Raw genomic sequence first — 19,612 nt, forward strand, 5'->3', positions numbered from 1 at the left:
GGGACATGAGTTTGATCCCTGGTCCGGGAAGATCCCAGATGTGGTGGAGCAACTAAGCCCGCGAGCCACAACTACTGAAGCCCACGTGCCTAGAGCCCGTGCTCTGCAATAAGAGAAGCCACTGCAATGAGAAGCCCACGTACTGCAGTGAAGAGTAGCCCCTGCTCGCCGCAACTAGAGAAAGCCCGTGTGCAGTAACGAAGACCCGATGCAGCCAAAAATATAAATAAATAAATTAATTAATTTAAAAAAACCAAATGAACGTTGGCCAGGCAGGCCTCTCTTAGCTATTTTCTACATCTTCTAAGGCTGGGAGGTCTCCTTGGCAGCTTGTTTGCCACCCTAAAGAAACCGTTGAGCCCAAAGGATGCACCCACAACGTTCCCTCTCCAAAGAGGAGGCTGTTGGTTCCCCCTGTGGAGTAGCCAGGCAAAAATGCGGGGGGGCGGGGGTGGAGAATGAGGGCTGTAATGTGAGGCCCCCCATACACCCAAGGGAAAAGGCAACTAGTGGGGACCCCCCCCCATCCTGATGCTTGGGAATACTTACTTGCACAGTTGTAACATTTTTCCACCGTTAGAGCTGGGCAATGGAGGGCTTACAGGAGAGAGAGAGATGAGGGGTGTGTAAGCTACTGTGAAGGGGTAGTGGGGAGAGAGGGAGAGAGAGCGGGAGGGGACACAAGTGCAAGGCATCATTGCCTGTGGTTTTCATTTACTGTTTGTTGGAGTCTTTAGGTTTCCTTTTCTTTCTTTTTACATATTCCACACTTCTTTCTACAGGCAATGAATGTGCAGAGGCTGGCAGAGGCCCAGGCTCGAACACCTACTCCACTTGGCTTGCAGTGGAAGGGCAGCCAGGAGGGGCTAGATGGAGGCCAGGTGCAGCAGTCACCAACAAACCCAGAGAAGCTGGGGTGCTGGAGCTGCTGCGAGTGCCAGGGCGGGTGGGTGGTGGTCTGCCTGTGCTCTCCTCGGGGAGACCTGTCCCAGGCTCATCTGCACAGACTTTCTTCCCAGAGACTCTGCCATAGCTTTGTGCTGCCAGGAGATTTACCTGCCACCAACCATTTTCTTGTCTCCGGTGCCCCTCGGGACAACATTCTAGCTTCTGAGCCTATGTGGGTGCTGTAGACTGAACGTCTGTGTCCTCTCAAACTTCACATGTAGAAACCTAATCCCCAACCTCGTGATACTGGGATGAGGATTAGGGGATTAGTGCCTTTATAAGAGACTCCAGAGATCAACCCCATTCCTTCCATCGTGAGAGGACACAGTGAGAAGACGGCTGTCCATGAACCAGGAAGTGGCCCTCATCAGACATCTAATCTGCTGGCACCTTGATCTTGGACTTCCCAGAGTCCAGAACTGTGAGAAATAAGTTTCTGTTGTTTAAGCCACTCAGTCTATGGTATTTCTGTTATATCAGCCAGAAAAGACTAAGACAGTGGGAAAACAAAGGCAAAAACTGGAGAAGAAACGAGGACCCACCTCTGCCCCAGCCTGGAGGAGCACCCATCCCCCAGAGTACCTCCCCAATTCCTGGCCACTGGACTGGACTTCCCATTGACTCAGTACATCTGCTTTCACGTTCTTACTAATTCCCATGACAGTCCACAGGCAGGGTGGCAGGTGGTGACTGGTGCTGTCCCCCAGCCCCTTGTCTCTTGCCTCTGTGTCCTACTAGTGGCCAAAAAACCCACATTTTTGCTTTCCTCGGATCCCTTGCTGCTAGGCTGATGTGGAGTAAGAAGTCAGGCTGCGCTGCTTCTTCCTCCTGCCTCTGGAGTCCTTGTGAGAGGGTGGCACCTGCCATCCTGGAGCCATGAGTGCCCAGAGAGCCACCGAGGTGCTGACCCAGGCCCTGATGCTGCACAGCTGTGGAGCAGCCCTGGGCTGCCGACTCTCAGGAGTCCCTGCCCAGGAAACCATGGCTACCCCTACTGTCGAGGACACTGCTGGTTGTGTGGTTTTTACGTGCAGCCGAATATATCCTAACTGGCACAGGGAGACCCAGAGGAGCTTTGTGACTTGCCCAAGTGAAAGTGCTGTACCATTTGAAGCTAAAGCTGTGACTACTCCAAACCCAACACAGGGAATACCTCCATAATCCTTCTGTAACTGTAATGGCAGCCCACACCCTGCTTCTCGAGGAACAAGGCCAGGGAGCGTGTCCATGCTTGGCCTGGTGCCTGTGGATCAAAGGCCTCAAGGCAGGAAGGAACGTGGGCTTTCTCCTAGGTGAACTGTTTTCCCAACAATTTAGTCCCAAAGGTAACTTCTTCAGAATGTCCTGGGGAAGCATACCAGGCCCAGCCTCCTCCTGGAATGTCCTTCATCTTTGGGCCTGGACCACAACCCCTGAAGTCCACGGAGAGGACCTTGAGGCCCAGTGTGACCCTCCATCAACAAGGAAACACCCTCATGCATTCTCAACACTTGACTTACTAAGGCAGGGAATGGTTCAGCACTTTATCAAGATTCAGAAAAATGGTTTTCTATTTAGCCCTCAGTAAACTCCAAAACTCAGTGGAGAACGCTCCATCTTCCCCTCATCAGCACCTCTTCATTAAATGCCAATCATGCAAGAAGTCCAAGCCTGCTGCGGCTTTCCAGATTCTCTAGGGTGGGCAGTTGACAGCAAGACGGAACCCAAAGGCAGGGCTCCTCCTACGAGCGCTCAGACCCCGGCGCTCCCCTTTACTCAGCTCAGGCTGCCCTCAGCCAGGGGGGCCTGCCTCCCTCCTATCACTGTTCATCTGTAAGGCCTAATCAACCTTTGAAAACGAGAGTAGTTGTCACTCTGCTTCAAGGCACATGATGCTAATAACGGCTAAGCTTTCCTGAGTACCTACTGTGTGCCAGGCCCTTCTCTAAGAGCTTGTACCTATTAGTCATTTAATCCTCAAGACAACCCAGTGAGGTATGTCATTATCACTGTACTTTCACGAGAATAAAAAACACTGTCTATTGAAGCATCTGCCCTCCTTGCCTGCACCCTGCGGGCAGGAAATGGGTCTTGCCCACCACTGCAGGAACACCAATGTGGATGAATGGACGGGTGAACGCTCAGGTGGACAAGACTGTCCTGGCCCTCCAGACTCATTATCTAGCTGCAGAGGGGAGGCATCCTGAGGCAGAGGGCCAGGGAGAGCTGGGGCTGGAGCTCCAAAATGACAAAGCGTTCAGAGGAGGGGGCAACCATTTGCAGCTGAGGAAACCCAAGAATACTCTTAGGAGGAGAGGAACTGGAGGGACATCTCAAAAACCTGAAATTTTAATCCCTCCTCTTCCTTTCCCAACTTGAAACCTGCTGTTCCCTTGAGTTGGTTCTTCCTTTGCGTTGGTTCTTCCTTTTGGAGTAAGGCCAGGAAGACCCACTTGTGCCGTCAACCTGGGCCAAGGTACTAGCAGCCAGGTCTGGAACTCTTTATGGCAGGGCTTAAAATAAAGACGCCTGCCCCAAATACAGAGCTTGGGGCCCAATCCAGCCTTAGACCACAGGGAGGAAGCCGACCTGGCTGCACTGAGCCCTGCAGAGCTGGGGAGGCCTTGGAAATCAAAAGATGGGATCCCTCATCTTTTCATTTTTGCATGTAAACCCACCTCCCTGTGCACTGTCTGCCAGGGATGTGACTGCTTATGAAGTATCTGTGGGATGAGTGACTAACCAAGCAAATGAAAGAAAACGAGGCCCTAAGTTGGCTGAGTGATTTGGGGTAGACTGCTGAGATGGAAAGAGACGTGAATAGTGATTCAGAAAACCTGAAGTTCTAGTCCTGGGCCTGCCAGGTCATCCCTTGAGTAAGTCTCTTTCTTGTTGGGCCCAGGTGGGGCCTAATTTTTGCCACCATCTGCAAAATTGAGCAGCAGACTTAGATGGCCTGGAGTTTCAAACTCTATTAATCTGGGCGGGCAGGGGATCAGAGCCAGGCCAGGCCTGGTCCGATACAGCTGAGGAGCGGCGCGGTACCTAGCGCGTGGCAGTGTACATGCTGCTGCCCAGAGGAAGCCTCTTCCTGGCCTCAGGTTTGGGCCTTCATCTGTCACCTCCCCAGCCCCCATCAGATCTGACAACCACCACTGAGGACCGCTGCGGTTTCTCCAGACCCCAGGAACTCAGGCAGACACAGACCAGAGAGCATCCTTGCTTTTGTCTGTTTCAGAATTCGTGTAAACCACAGGGTGAACGGCACTGCGCCGTGGAGATGGCACCACCATATCCCCCTGATTAAAAAGAAGTTAGTGGGCTTCCCTGGTGGCGCAGTGGTTGAGAGTCCGCCTGCCGAGGCAGGGGACATGGGTTCGTGCCCTGGTCCGGGAGGATGCCACGTGCTGTGGCGCGACTGGGCCCGTGAGCCATGGCCGCTGAGCCTGCGCGTCTGGAGCCTGTGCTCCACAACGGCAGAGGCCATAACAGTGAGAGGTCTGCGTACCGCAAAAAAAAAAAAAAAAAAGTTAGTGTTCAGCGCTCTGCTGTGTGACTTAAATGTCAAGATTTCTTTTACCAGAGGAGATCCAATGACATTCTGGAATCTAAGTATGAAATTTGATTCTGCCTCCCCAAATAGTGCCATTATCTCTAAGGAGGAGGTGTTCTAATGAAGCCTTTTGGTGGAACATTAGAGGCTGGGCAGCAATTCCAGCACCAGCACTGATCTTTAGTCCCACTTGGGTCACTGACCCCGGGCCGCCCAGTAAGTGCTGTACGTGTCAGGCACCGTCCTAAGCACTTCACATGCATTACCTCATTTAATCTTACAACAGATGACAGGGGACAGTATTAGAATTATTCCTGTTTTACATACAGAAACACTGTGGGTTAAGGAAGTTAAATAATTTACACAGGGCCATATAGCTGGTGATCGAGCTGGGATTTGAATGCAGTATCCAATACTTCTTGTGTCAGGCATTGTACTAGATGGATAAGATCTATATTCTGTCCTCAGGGAGTTTATAATTTAGTGAGAGAAATAGGCGTATGCACAAACAATGAAAAAAATGAAAATGAGAGTATTTTCAACTGAATAAAGCCTCATACAAGTTCAAAGCATTATCTCTTCGCTATTGTCCCATTATAATGTACTTTACATGTGCAAGTATACATGTATACTTGTGTATGTATACATGTATACATGTGCATGTATACATTTATATATGCACATAAATTTTATGTATATTTTTATATCCACATGGGTGTGATAAAATTTATAACATGGGCTTGTTCACAGACTTTCCCCATCTCCCACGGTGGTCCAAGTGAACCTCCTAAACCTGTAACTGTCCAGTTTCCCCCACTTTCTTCCAGTGTCTGAGTTTAGGTCAGTTCTGCCACACAAGTTTCTCTGCTTTTGTGATGCAGATGCAGGCCCTGGGCTGAGGACGGAGAAAGGAGGAGGGGGAGGGACTCCACTCAAAAAGTTAAGAAAATTTACATGATAATGAACTGGGGGTGAGTAGGGAGGGAAGGAAGGAGGGAGGCGGAGATGGAGAGACAGGGAGAAGAAGAAAGAGAGAAACTGAGCAACAGTTGGAGAAAGGGAAAGAGGGAGAGGAGGAGAGGGAACCCCTTCTAGGCATACAGCAGGTGAGGGAGGAAGAAAGCAGGAGGAAAAAAGGTGGAATAGCGAGGAGAAAGAGGACAGGAGGGAAAAAGCCTGGCAGGCTGGCAGCAGAGACGTGGTCTCTGGGGAACTAAGAGAGAAAGCAGCTAAAGAGAGGGGGGTTGGGACAGACATGAGGAAGACAGAAAGCGACTTGTGAGAAAAGCAGTGGGAGTCGCCCTCTGAGTCCCTTTTCATATTTTTGGAGAAACTCAGAAGAAAGAATGGGATTCTTAAGATTTGTTTTGCCTGGTTGGACTGTGCCTATTTAAATGGGACTCTGCTCTGGACCTGAGCCACATGAATTGTAGTTTCCTTGGGGTTACAAATCTGTATTATATACGTATATATTTTGTGCTGAATGTCCTTGGGTAAGTCACTTTGTAAAATGGGGATAACAATAGCACCCACTGCACAGGTAGCTGTTAGGATTAAAATTTTTAATTAATATAAATGGTTTAGTGCAAGCCCTAGAAAATAAAAATTGAAAGCAACTATTATCATCACCTTCAATTCTTGGAGCTGCAGTTCTCTGAGTCCATCTACTACTTGCTGATTCCACCTGGAGCCCATGAAGTTGAGACCATATTTTGCCCCGCCCAGCCTGTCTCCTGACTTTCTGCCAGAGGTGTCACCTTGTTCCCAGTCATCCAGGCCGGTAACACTAGAGTCCCAGTTTCCTGATCCTTACACTTTTGCCCCAGTAGCCAAGTAACTACCAGGTCTCTTTCTTTCATCACCACACATCACTTTGTTGCCCTTCCTTTCCAACTCCCATCGAGACCCTTACTGTAGCTCCCAATATGCCTCCCGACCTCAGTCTCTCCCACCACTAGCCCACCATGCACATGCCATCATGATAATCTCCTAAAACTCACTTTCATCCCATCCTTCCCCAGCTCAAACTTTATCAATGGCTGCCTACTGCCAACAGGATAAAACCCAAACCCCTTGGCATACTTTCCAAGGCCTACCCAATCTGGACCTAACTGTATTTTCTAACTTTCCCACACCTTCCCATATCCTAATCCTCTGTCCTGGCCACTGGCCTCCTCCATCAGTCAAATCTCCTCTGGTCACCACCAACCCATGGCCTTTATTCATGCTCTTCTCTGCTTCAAGTCTCTTTCCTCACCTACATCTGTGCCTGTGAAGCCATACCTCTGTTTCAAGGACAGTTCCAGCCTCACTTCCTCTAAGAAGCTTTCCCTGACCACTTCACGGAATGAGCCTATGAGCCCTGTCCTCCCAAGAAGATGACCAGCCCCTTCAAGGCCCCATCCCACATTCCTCTGAATCTTTTTCCAGAGCTTAGCACAAACTAAACATATAGTAGGTACTCAGTCAACATCTGTTCAGTAGTGATGACATTACAGGTTCTTTTCCTTTTTTCTCTGAGTAACAAGAAAGTTAGAAATGTCATACTACTCAAGAGATTTTTTTGGGTGGGCCTACTATGTGCTGAGCACTGTGCTGGTTGTTGGGGTGGGGAGGTGACCCAAAGATGAATGACACAGGCCTCGAGCAGAAAAACCTTAGATATAATGAAGTTCTTATTCTAGGCTCCACTGGTGGGCTTTATGAGTTCCAGAGCCCCCTGAAATCGTATGAAAAATTTCCTGGACCTGTGAGTGAGTGCATGGTTCTGGAGAGAAGGCTCATGGCTTTCATCAGTTGCTCAAATGGGTTTTGATCACCCTGAAGCGCAAGGGTCACTGCTCTAAGGAAAGAGTGACACACTGCACGAGATACATGCTCAACAGAGAAAGCACTGAGCTGAGCTGAGCTGAGCTGAGCTGAGCTGAGCTGAGCTGTCAGGGGAAGGAGAGGAAGCCTTCATGCAAAGATGGGAGCTCAGCTGGTCCTTGCTGAGCAGGAAGAGCTCCAGGGGGAAGAGAGAGGAGAAGGCACAAGAGGCAGAGGGTGTGATCTGAGCCGAGGCCTGAAAGTGTGGGAGTATGTGGTATCTTTGGGGAGCAGTCTGTAGTCTGGGGGCGCTGGGGCATGTGGTGTATAAGGAGATCCCTGCCATTTGCCCAACAAAGAGGCTCTTTCAGGCTTGGGCTCATGCACTGTCATGTGGCCTCAGGTGAGTCCACACCCCAGAGAGGCTGCAGGAGAAACCAGTCAGTCCTCCCTCCACTGGGGGGCCAGGGCAGGGGGGCAAGCCAGGTGCCAGGAGAAGTCAAGGACGTTGTTCTAATGAGGTATGGCAAGGAAGCTTCTAGATGCTTCTCTGTATGGAGAGTATAAAGCTGGTTGGCCCAAGCAGGTGCTGGGTGTGGGGGCTGTTTTCCTCCAGATACGCCATCGTGGGTGGGGGGGACAATGGTGGACATGCGGAAGCCAAGAGAGAGAAGGAGGTCTTTTCTTTACACACCAAAACACCAATCTGGGTCGGCTCTGCATGGGACGGTTCTTCTAGCAACCAAACAGCAGATCCCCCAGGTGGGCAGCCTCTGGGAACCCGAGAGGAAAGAGTATGGAGACCCAGCCTTGGGGTCAGGGCATCTGGGCACCAACAACTGGCCAGCTGCAGGCAGACCTAACTGGAGGGTGTCCAACACCCCAGGGCCCACCTCTGTCCCTGGGCGCAGTTCAAGCTGAACAGAGCTTCTCATTCCCAACTTGCCAGGCTCACTTCTCACTCAGGGCCCTGGCAGTGTCCGCTTAGAACCTCTGTGCCTCCTCCTCCTCCCATGGCTGGCTCCTTCTTATAGTCGAGTTTCATCACAAATATCCCTTCCCAGGGGAACCTTCCCTGGCCACCCAGTCTGAAGTGGTTGCCCCCTTCCACCTCAAGCCCCTGACAACTGATATACAGGCAGGCGGGGGATCCTTGCACCCCGCTGCCCAGACAGCAAATCCAGAGCAGCTCACTCCCAGGAAACACCTTCTCCAGCTGCCTGGCTCACTTTAGCCTAAGGTGAAATAATAGGAGGAGGTGCCCCAGGGCCTGGAGGCCTTTGCCAGCCAGAAGGACTGTGCCTGACAAACCTGTGCTGCCCTGCAGACTAGTCAGGCATCTGCCATGGTGTCACCTGCCAGAAGAGGACTGGGGTCCAGCTCCTCTCTGTGTCCAGTGGACTCTCCAGGAGTCCCCACTCTGCTCTTGGTCTCCCTTCCCAGAGGAGCCTTTTCTGATCTCCTACTTGAGGGTTGTCTCGACCAGGAATCCCACAGAAGAGGAACAGCCACAGAAGCCAAGGGGTCCCACAGTATAGTCCTTAATATATCATCTTCCTAGCAATTCCCAAGCAATCACCTCTCTATTCAGGATAATAAAATGGAAAAAAAAAATCCCCCCGGGAAGAACAAACATTTTCCAAAACTGAAGGAGAAAAGTATTCTGAAGTCACACTGACTGTCTGGGTTATATTCAGGGCAGGAGGTTTTGGGGAAAGAAGACTGGTTGGGAGGTGGGTGTGGCGGTGAACACACATACTCTTGGAAGATCTCACAGGCTGTGGTTGTGTGTGCCAACGTGCATGTGGGTTTGTGTGGGTGTTTGTGTAAGGTGTGAGCTGTGGACACATGAGCTTTGGCACTGGGCCTGTCATCTGGTTAACTGAGATTCAGGCTCCATGCTCTCTCTTTGGCCAAAAGGCAGACAGAAAGACCAAAGGCCTGTGGCCTGTCCCATGTCTGAAGATCATACCAGGCATTTCCTGCTCTGGGCTTTAATGCCTGAGTTGACTAAAGTGAGTTAATACTTGTAAGGTGCTTAGCACAGTGCCTGGCAGCTAGTAGGTGTTCAATACAAGAGAGCTATTTGTAAAACCACTGTGGCCATTATCATTAAAAATGAATGAAGCCCTGTAACTTGTCTGGCTACTTGTAACCTGTCTTGGCTACTTCTGATGATCTGAGTTGCTCTTTGCTGATTGGTTTCTCCAGCTCCACTCCTCCTGTGCTCGTTTCGTTCCTGTATCCCCAGCAAGGCCTGGTACCCTCAGTGAATACTTAGTGGAAACAAGACTGAAGAACTCAGTGCCCCTGGTTCTGCAGGCCCTGGCTCTATGACCAAATCCAAAGCTGGTCCCTGGGGAGAAGTTCTGCAGAACCAGCTTCCAGACAGCCTTGCAGAGGGGCAGCGCCCAGCTTCCCCACCCCAGGCTGGTCTTGGACACACTCTCAGTCACCCAGTTCCCATCTTCCAGGAGGAGGCAAAGCCTGAGCTGGGATGACTCTGTCGCATGGAATTAGGATTTTGTGCATAAAATATTGAATTTTACATTTAAAGCTATCTGTCACAGATGATTTATCAGACCCAGAGAAGGTGAGGATAGTTTTCCTCTGTGAGGGAGGTGATTTTTTAGCCAAGACAGGATATATACATGATGTGTAACCAAACCACGCAGTAATTAGAGATTAATGCTCTCCGTCCAGAGGCTCCAAGGAGGGGCCCAGGCGCTCGGAGGCCTCCACCTGCTCCTCTCCTCACGCTCCAGGTCACAGGAAGAGGATGGTTGGGATTCAGGGTCCCCCCAACAAGGTAAGGAAAGCTCTCCTGAGGGAAGACGGTGGCCAGGTGGGGCTTGTTTTGTCTAAGAAATATTTTTTCTGTTCAAGTTAATTGCCCAAGGGCATGTACTTGGACAATGCTGTGAGTGTCCCAGTTTAGGGCAGTCACCAACCCTTTCTCATCTGCAAAATAAACCCTGGAATTCTGTGGCTATTGACTTCTTGGCGATTGTGCTGTGGCGGTTTGCTCATCACCAGAGCCCCTGTTTGACTGTATTGGCCAGGTCGACTGGTACACTGGCGGGTGACACAGCACGGTCTCGTCCTGTCCCCGCACAGCAGCCTGGCCTTATAAAGAGGATGCAGCGGGTACCAGAGATGGTCCTCTCCTCCCTGTGTGCATGGGCGCAGCAGCCTACCTTTCTCTCCTTGTCACCGTATTCGATGCCCAAAGTGTCCATGGCCCGGACGATGGCTGCCAGGGACTGGATGGTGTTGCTGTAGACAACGGGCTTGTACTGTTTCACGTCTTCTCCAGAGAAGCCATCTTCGTGGATGATCCTAGAGCAAAACCACACACAGCATGCCTGATGAGTGTGCTGTCCACACCTGGCACCGAGCATGCGGGCATGTGAAGCCCCACCCCAGCCAACCTCCCGGCTTAGCTGGCTGAGGGCTGGGCCCAGCTCGGATGCTGAATTACTGAGCTGCTGTGATAAAACCACAAAATCTAAAGGAAACATCGACCTAAATTACTGAAAATTAATCTGAAAAACAGAACAGTGGAAAAAAGAAATGCAGTCTTTTTACATTCCCTATGTACAGTGAAAGAAAGATCAGTCAAGGGGTTGACAATACTTGAAAGCACTTAGAACATACACTAAGCACTTGATAAATGTTCACCATTAGTATTTTTAAGCAAAGCTCAGGGTTTTAACTTAAATATCCACTTAGGAGTATACTGCTGAAGACCCCTGTGAGAAGCCTGCAAACGAAGAATACATTTTTTCTTTCACAGAAAACTTACACTGCTTTTTTTTTTTAATTTTTAATTTTTATTTATTTATTTATTTATTTTTCGGTACGCGGGCCTCTCACTGTTGTGGCCTCTCCCATTGCGGAGCACGGGCTCTGGACGCGCAGGCTTAGCAGCCATGGCTCATGGGCCTAGCCACTCTGCGGCATGTGGGATCCTCCTGGACTGCGGCACGAACCCGTGTCCCCCGCATCGACAGGTGGACTCTCAACCACTGCGCCACCAGGGAAGCCCTACAGTGCTTTTCATGAAGGGAAGAGCACTCACTTAAAACCTTCCTCTTTGACAAGAGAAAAGCCAACAGAAGAGTTGCCTACTCCCCATCCTCAGCTGGGATGTGACCACTGTTTCACCCTTATTCTGATGGCTCTGAATGTGACACGGAGGGCACGAAGGCGACACTGCAGTTCTCAGAGGCCATGCGACACTCCCTGCCCTCCTGTTCTCAGGTTCCTCTGGGGTCAGGGCTGAGGCTGGACATGCCCTGAGGTCCCTGTTCCCTGCAGGTGGCGGCCGCTCAGTGAACGCCTGCTGCTGACAAGGGTCTGGGGAGGACAGAAAACTAGAGGGGGTAAAGCCAAGACTTTGTAAGAATCCTCTCATGGTTGAGGTAATTAAGAAAGGACAAATGGATTTCAAGACTAACATCCAACATTAGTCATGCCCCATGCAAACTCCCCTGTGGTCATGTTTTTCAGTCCAAGACTGAACGCTACCTGTAACATGTACATCCAACCCGTACAGTAGCTCAGACCTCCATTTCCACCTCCACAGCCCCTCTCCAGCCCTTTACATCCTTCAGTACAGGAGAAAACTGCTAACAAGTTTTCTTTCTTTGTATAAACAGTTTTACTGAGATATAGTTCACAGACCATACAATCCACCCATGGAAAGCGTGTGATTCAGTACTTCTTAGTACATTCACAAGGTTGGGCAATGGTCACCAAAGGCTAATTTTAGACCATTTCTGTCCTCTCCAAAAGAAATCCTGTACCCATCAGCAGTCCCTCCCCATCCCCTACCCCAGCAGTAAGCAACCACTCATCTGATCTGCCTTCTGTTTTTATAAATTTGCCTATTCTGGACATTTCACATAAATGCAATCACACAAGGTATCATTTTTGGTGACTAGTTTCTTTCACTTGGCATGTTCATCCATGTTGTAGCATGCATCAGTGCTCCCTTTCTTTTTATTGCTAAACTAGATTCCATGTACAGATATACCACGTTTTACTTATCCATTCGTCAGTTGATGGACACTAATGATTCCTGTTATAAAATGTGACTTGGTGCTGGGTTGTGAGTCTTTATCCTGAGTTTCTCTAAGAAGCAGATCAAAATGACCCTATTGCCTTTTCACTGACTTTTATTAGCCCTGACTCCGTTTTTGTAAAAGTTTCTTGAGTGTACACCCAGTCTGAGGCATTGGTGCACAACCCAGGGGGATCTCAAAGGGAATTGTTAGTTTCCACTGTAAACAGCCAGAAAACTGGACAAAATACATTAAACAAGTAGTTTCAGACACTGGAGAACAGGCAGCACAGGACCGTGATCTGGAACAGAAAGGAAGCAAACCGTGGTGAGTCCTATGATTGCCTTGGCTTTCTGCCTGGAGGCGTCTACCAGACCTCAGCGCAGGGAGGGAGGACCCAAGCAGAGCACAGGGGTCTTACTGAGCTGATGGGGTAAAGATAAAAGTTCAGGAAGGCTGTGGGGACTGGGAATTGAGGGGCAGAGTACCAGAGAGAAAAGTGCAGAGAGAGAGAGAGCTCCAGATATCTGAACAGGGGTCTCCTTGAGTCTCTGGCTGAAGAGTGAGACTCTACGAGCTCAAGAAACAAGTGTCAGGGAGCTTATAAGGTGAACACCTCCCAGAGCTGGCCCAAGGCTGGGATATGCTCAAGTTCCGACTAGCCAGAGTGGAGAGCTGACACCTAGGGCATTTGGCAGAAACCCCAGAAGGCTCACGCCATGGCAGTAGGGCTAAACTAGCCCTAGAGTAAAGGCTACATTAGACCTGTCCTGACAAAACTGAAAAATGGGCCTCAAAAAACCAAACTGACCCACAGGTAACTTAACTGCCTGACAGAATAAAATCTAACACTCTTTAAATGAGGACAACAAAATCCAGACACTTAATAATATCCAGCATCCAATAAAAAAATCTCTGGATATGCAAAGGAGGAGGAAAGTGTGACCCATAACCAGGAGAAAAATCAGTCAACAGAAGCAGACCCAGAAGTGACAGAGATGATGGGATTAACAAATAAGACCTCAAAAACACCTATTTAAAATATTTTCAAGAAATTAAAGGAAAACATGAGTATAATGAGTAAAGAAATGGAAGATAAAAAAGAACAAAACTTAGTATCTAGAGATGAAAATACAATATCCGAGATAAAAATTTCACTGTAGGGGATTAACTGCAGATTTAGACACACAGAAGATTAGTGAACTTGAAGACACAGATATAGAAACCATCCAAACTGAAGCAAAGAGAGGAAAAAGGCTGAAAATTTATTACATAGAAGTAAAATTTATATAATAGCACAAAGGATGGGAGGGGTAAAATGGAAATATACTGTTGAAAAATTCTTGTATTATACATGAAGTAGCATAATATTACTTGAAAGTAAAGCATGATAAGTTAAGATACATATTGTAAACTCTAGAACCATCACTAAAAAAGTCTCCAAGACCAGACTCCCCTCAGAGGGTGACCTCTGGGTGACCTGAGAGGTGCAGCCTGGACTTACTGGTCCCCATGACACACTCTCCCAAGAAGCCAGTGCAATGAGTTTCTCATGCTTCATTCTGGACCAGCAGGCCTTGCCACTCTCCCAGTGTGGGTGGATGGGACTATCATTTATTGATAGTGATATCACTATCACTTACCAGGGGATGGGACTATCATTTTTCACACCTGTGAGTATTAATTCTTTACACCACCTAACAAGGTAGGGCGGGTAGGATTTTATTATACCCACCTCTAGAAAAGACTGAGCGAGACTGAGTAACTGGCCTAATGGCTGTCAGCAGGCAGGGTGAGAGCCACGTGCAGGAGCAGCACCTGGGTCTCTGAGTACACAGTCCTTTTTGCCACCCCTCAAGCCTCAGACTGGACTAGGCAGAATACTGCCCACTGGTGCCTGGGGTGGCCCAAGATAGAGAAGCTTCATTCAGGGTTTACAAAAATGATGCCGTTTGGCCAAAAATTGCTCAAATAATGATTATTGGTTGCAAAACTTGTTCAAACTGGCTTATATTAGCTTAAAATAGGGCTTCCTGCTTCAGCGTAGAATTTTACACCTTCCCTTCCCTCTGACTACAAAGTAGTAAGTACTCAACCATAGAAAAGTTGCACCATACAGAACACCAAAAATAAATAAATATTCATAATTCTACCATTCAGAGAAAAAGGCTGGATTTTTTTAGTGTAAGTCCTTCAGGATTTCTTTCATGCCCCATTCTTCTCTGCTCCTTACCCCCTCGCCCCAGCATTGATTTCAGTCATATATCCTTAAAAGTATCACTTAAGGCCCCTTTATTTTCTATTTCCCATCTCATTCCGGAGAGTGGTCAGAGCTTAGGAGTCAGAAAGATGGGGTCGCCAGCTCCATCACTGATGAGCTGTGTGTTCCTGGAAAAGGATTTAACCCCTCAGGCCTTGGTTTCCTCAGCCGCAAGGAACTGCTGTGAGGAATAAATGTAAAGTGCCTACTGTATAGTAAGTATATAATATATAGTAGGTGTTAGTGATAATATCTTCATTCTAAAGTCAAAATCCCTCAAATAGAATTTCCTTCACTGGTGGTACAAAAGAAGCAGAATCATAACAGCTGCTAATGTTTGAGGATTTAGTCTTTGTGTTAAGTGCTTTACATGCACCATCTCATCTAATCTTCAAAACAAACCTAGGAGATAATTTTATCTTCTCTTGACAGATAGAGGAAACTGAGGATCAAAGAGGTTAACCCAGTTACCCGAGGTCACGCAGCTAGTAAGTGTGACAATGGCATTCGAGGCCGTGCTTGTGCCCACCAAGTGGATGCTGACAGGCAGGACTGCTTCTTCTGCTGGGATCCCTATATCTAGGTTCCCAGAGAACCCAGAGATTTCCCATACAAAGTGAGCATCGCAACATCTCCTAGGGCTTCCCTGGTGGCACAGTGGTTGGGAGTCCGCCTGCCGATGCAGGGGACGCGGGTTCGTGCCTCGGTCCAGGAGGATCCCATATGCCACGGAGCAGCTGGGCCCGTGGTCGCTGGCCCTGCTTGTCTGGAGCCTGTGCTCTGCAATGGGAGAGACCACAACAGTGAGAGGCCCGCATACCGTAAAAAAAATAAAAAAATAAAAAAAATCTCCTATAATATCAGCCCAAGGAGTATTGGGCAAGGAAAGGAGGTATTTGGTTAGGGGTTGGAGAGGCAGCCCAGGGAAGTCTGGTTTCTGGTTTCTTGTGACAGCCCAGGTTTGAGCCCTGGAGGAGACCAGGCCAGGATTTGGAAAGCAGGAGTGAGGCTGCAATGTGGCACCTCTGGCATCTCACACTGCAGCAGCCCCAGACAAATCAAGCTTCATCTACATAGTTGAGTGACAGAGTGCAGAATCAAGTCCCAGTGACATCATCTGAGCCACTGGATCCAGCTATTCCTGAAGCTAACCCTATCCCTACGCTTTTGAGTGATATGAGTCAAACAACTCCCTCTTATTTTTGCATAAGCTAATCTGATTTGGGTTTCTGTCACTTACAGCCAATACAGTCATGACTAAAACATGTTTTCTACCTTGGAAGACCATTTCCTAGTGCACTTGTTTATTAACTTTCTGTCTTTACCACCAGCCTATCAGTCCCTGGAGGTCAGGTACCACATCTCATTCATCTCAGTTCCTGCTCTCCATACAATTGGCACAGGGCTAGGCTCTGAATAGTACTCAGGGGGTAAGTGGGACATAACTACATGAACCAGGATTACACTGATGCACAAGACCCACCCCTCTCCAAGGAGCTCACTAAAGGAGGCAGACCTGTGTGTGTGTGTTGGGGTGGGAACTCACCAGATTTCCTATGTCTTCAGAGCCAGGGTAGCAAAGGAGGGTCAAGCTAGATACTGTGTTGGTGCCCACCCCAAACTCAGGGACTCTGAGGGGTGTGGGGTTTTCCAAGCTACCAAACCAGAAAAAACCTGGGGAGCAAGCAAGGCTGATTCTGCAGCCTTGAGTGTTTGATTTTGGACAGGAGCCACCAGCTGGACTCTGTAAACCTGGCAACACAATTGAGGGAGAAGATCCCAAGTGGAAATGGGGAGAGAGAGGGAGGGTAGCAGCCAAGCGGCTGGAACAGGTCTGAGCTTTCTGGGAAGAGGCGATCAAAGAGGGACCCCACTCCCCCCCCGGGACCCCACTCCCCCCCCCACCCCACCTCCCCTATCCCAGCTCCTCTCTCTGCTGCCTTGGAGACCCTGCAGGGGGCCTAGGCTGGGGCTCCCTTTGCTCTCTGCTTCCCCCTCTCAGTGCAGGACTGCACTCAGCTGCAGTGAGACTCCCCAGGCACAGTGGCCTTATATGGTCACAGAACCACAGGCTTAGGAGCTGGAAGGGACCCTGGAGGATCATCTGGCCCAGCAGCCATTCTCCCTCTCTGAATCACAGATGCTTCTGACACTGTGACAAATGCACCAACACACACAGTTTTACCCCCCATTTCTGGAGGTTCACAAATGCACAGACTCTAAGCTGCTGGAACACATGATTTTTCACTCCATCTCCATGGTGGATTAAATGCCCCTCCTCTGCTTCCTTTTATCAGCACCCTTTCCCCGGCACCAGGACCATCTCTCCATCCTCCACAATAATCCCTTCAAGAGTTCAGATTAAGGCGGTGCTTTTGGAGCCAGATGTGAGACGTGTGACTGGGAAATTTCCTTAACTGCTTGATGCTTCAATTTCCTCAACTTTCCATGGAGATGGGCCTAGTAATTAACAGTGGCTACCCTCACTGGGCCACGGTATGTGAAGAAGAGGGCCTGGCACAGGAAGCACTCAATCAGCTCAGCTGTTATGATGACTGTTATTGATATTATTGCATTTGCTAAGTGGAGCCGGGGGAGAAAGTACAGGGTGCTGGGTATCCGGTGTCTGTCCTCTTGAGGACAGGAAGTGATCCGGGGCCATGGGGCAGAAGGGAGGCCGGACACCATGGGAAGACCCCTTCTGCCCCCCGGAGGAGGAGAAGCAGGGCTCACAGCCACAGGAAGGAAGATGGGGCAGCGAGAGGGGGCACTGTCCAGACTGGAGCACAGAATCTGCTCATTTACCTAATGAACATCATAGGAGCAGCAGTGGGTCGAAAAGCTAAATTTCCTGATTTGGGGGCCGCTTAATGAGGTTATAAAATGTGTTTCTCATCACATGTGGGCTGCCTGGGTTAGGGTCAGCGCTCAGGGCTTCACTCGTGTGACCACTGACAACAATTTCCAGTCGTTGGGGAGACCTGATCAGCAATGTGGCTCTGGCCCTAGAGCCACAGCCCTCCCCAGTGGGGGAAAAGACCACCCTGGCTTCAGAGAACACAGTTTTAATCAAACAGGCAACAGTGAGATACCAGTGAGTTAATGAGCCACATACCAGCAATTAGGGGCTCCACAGAACCTACCGGAGCAACAGACACTGACAGGATTGTAAAATGAAAACACCGGTTAGAGTACAACGTGTGCCCCACGCAGCCATGTGTATAAAACTAGATTTGTGTGTGATGGTGTTGGTAGGAGGTGGGGGTTTGGAGGGAGAAGGCAGGAGAGAGAAAAGACGTGGGAGGATGCTTAACAAAATATCAACAAGATCACTTTTGGATGGTAGCATTCAGTGATTTTTCTTTTACTCTCTTCTTATCATGTTTGTTTTGTTTCATTTTAAAAAAGCACATATTATTTGAAAGGACAACAAATCATATTCAATGGGAGACAGACACTGGTGTTTATTATTAACAGGGGGATCATTTTGGCTGTGAGAGAAGAATCGAGTAACAAGGGGTAAAGTCGTCAATCAATAGGAATTTCCTGACATGTTTCACTTGGGTTCAGCCTGGTCCCTGCTTTCCCAGGGCTCTCGTTCCAGGTGAGAAAGCTAGTGCTGAGAACATGAGAGTTAACGGTATAAAGTGGCATCTGCCAAGGGCCAACTGAAGGGTATGTGCGTCAGACACGCTGGCTGCCGCCCAACAGCCATTCCCTTCTCACCATGGTGCGTTCCCTTCCCTGTTTCCCTTGCAGCTAAGAGTGACCATGTGATCCAGCTCAAGTAAGACTGAAGGGGAGTTGGCTAGAAATGCCTCTGAGAAAGACTTTCTCTTCTTGTTCCAGTGACAGACCTTTGATAACAGCTTTCCGGTCCCCTCATTTCTCCACTGCCCCCGTGTCCCTGGCTGTCCCTCTGCCAGCCATTCCCTGGCTTCTTGCCTTAACATGTGGTTGCATGACGAAGTAAATACTGGAGCCATGGCAGCCATATTGTGATCAAGAGGTTAAAGGCCACCACCCTAAGGACGGCAGGTCAAAGGGGTATATGGCATTCCTAGTGACACTGTACGACTGCCAAATCAGCTGTGATACTATCTGATGACAAAGGTCACGCTCCTACCATGATGCCCCCTGCCTGGGTAGGTAACTGTGACTTAGAGAGGACAGACTTGCCTACAGTCACATGGTTAGCTTGTGGCAAAGCAGGGACAAAATTTCCAGAGGCCCTTCCACTGTATCATAGGCCTCTCATCTATCTTAGTGCATCCCTGAGATGGGGGGGTGATGGGTGATACCAGGTAAGAAAAACATCTAACAATTGCAAAACAGAAAGATTTTTTTCCACTTCTGTCTTAAAAGCTCTAGTTCCCAATAACCTGGGGGGCTTCTCTGAGGGTATTCTGTAAGCTTCTTCATTCAGCCCCTAATTCAGTCTTCATATATTTTTCAGGTACTGACCATGTACCAGTTAAGTGCTGGGGATATAAGAGTGAACCGACAGATATGAGCCCTGCCCTCTTGGAGCTTAAATATGAAGATAGATATCAAAGAAGTACTTTTACAAATGGTTAAATTATAAGTGGAGTAGGTTCTACCCAAGAAGAAAAACCCAACCAGAAAGAGCTACAAAAGAAGGACCTATAGCAGGGGCACAGGGTGGGTGCAGGGCCCACCTCTCAGGAAGCAGCATTCCAAGTGGAATGGGAGCAGGCCAGAGAGACAGGGAGGAAGACAGGACTCCAGATTGGGGGGCGGGGCAAGGGCACAGCACAGGCAGAAGCGGCACTGTGGAGAGCCTGCATGGTCTCTGCGTGTCTTCCAGAGCCCTCAGCTGGCACACGGGGTGCCGGGAAATGTGTGCTAAATGAACAGAAGGCACTTCATAGGCTGGCAGGTGGGACTGGAAGCCAGAGAGCCCAGTCAGGAAGGCTGCTCTGGATCTGGTGCAGGTCTGATGTTCCCTCCAGAGGGAGAATTCCACTGAGTCTCATG

The 19,612-nt window shown here is 49.2% G+C and overlaps 1 protein-coding gene across 2 annotated transcripts in view; it reads right to left on the bottom strand.

Annotated features, from left to right (window-relative positions):
• The window catches only part of GNAO1 (G protein subunit alpha o1), a 170,765-nt gene that overhangs the window by 73,508 nt on the left and 77,645 nt on the right, over window positions 1-19,612 (bottom strand). For both annotated transcript variants that reach the window (XM_067019709.1, XM_059045710.2), the window contains exon 3: window positions 10,486-10,627. In XM_067019709.1, the coding sequence (XP_066875810.1) occupies window positions 10,486-10,627 (142 nt within the window). The remainder of the gene's footprint in view (window positions 1-10,485; window positions 10,628-19,612) is intronic.

The sequence above is a fragment of the Kogia breviceps genome, chromosome 18 (genome assembly GCF_026419965.1).
Source record: "Kogia breviceps isolate mKogBre1 chromosome 18, mKogBre1 haplotype 1, whole genome shotgun sequence".
Classification (NCBI taxonomy): domain Eukaryota; kingdom Metazoa; phylum Chordata; class Mammalia; order Artiodactyla; family Physeteridae; genus Kogia; species Kogia breviceps.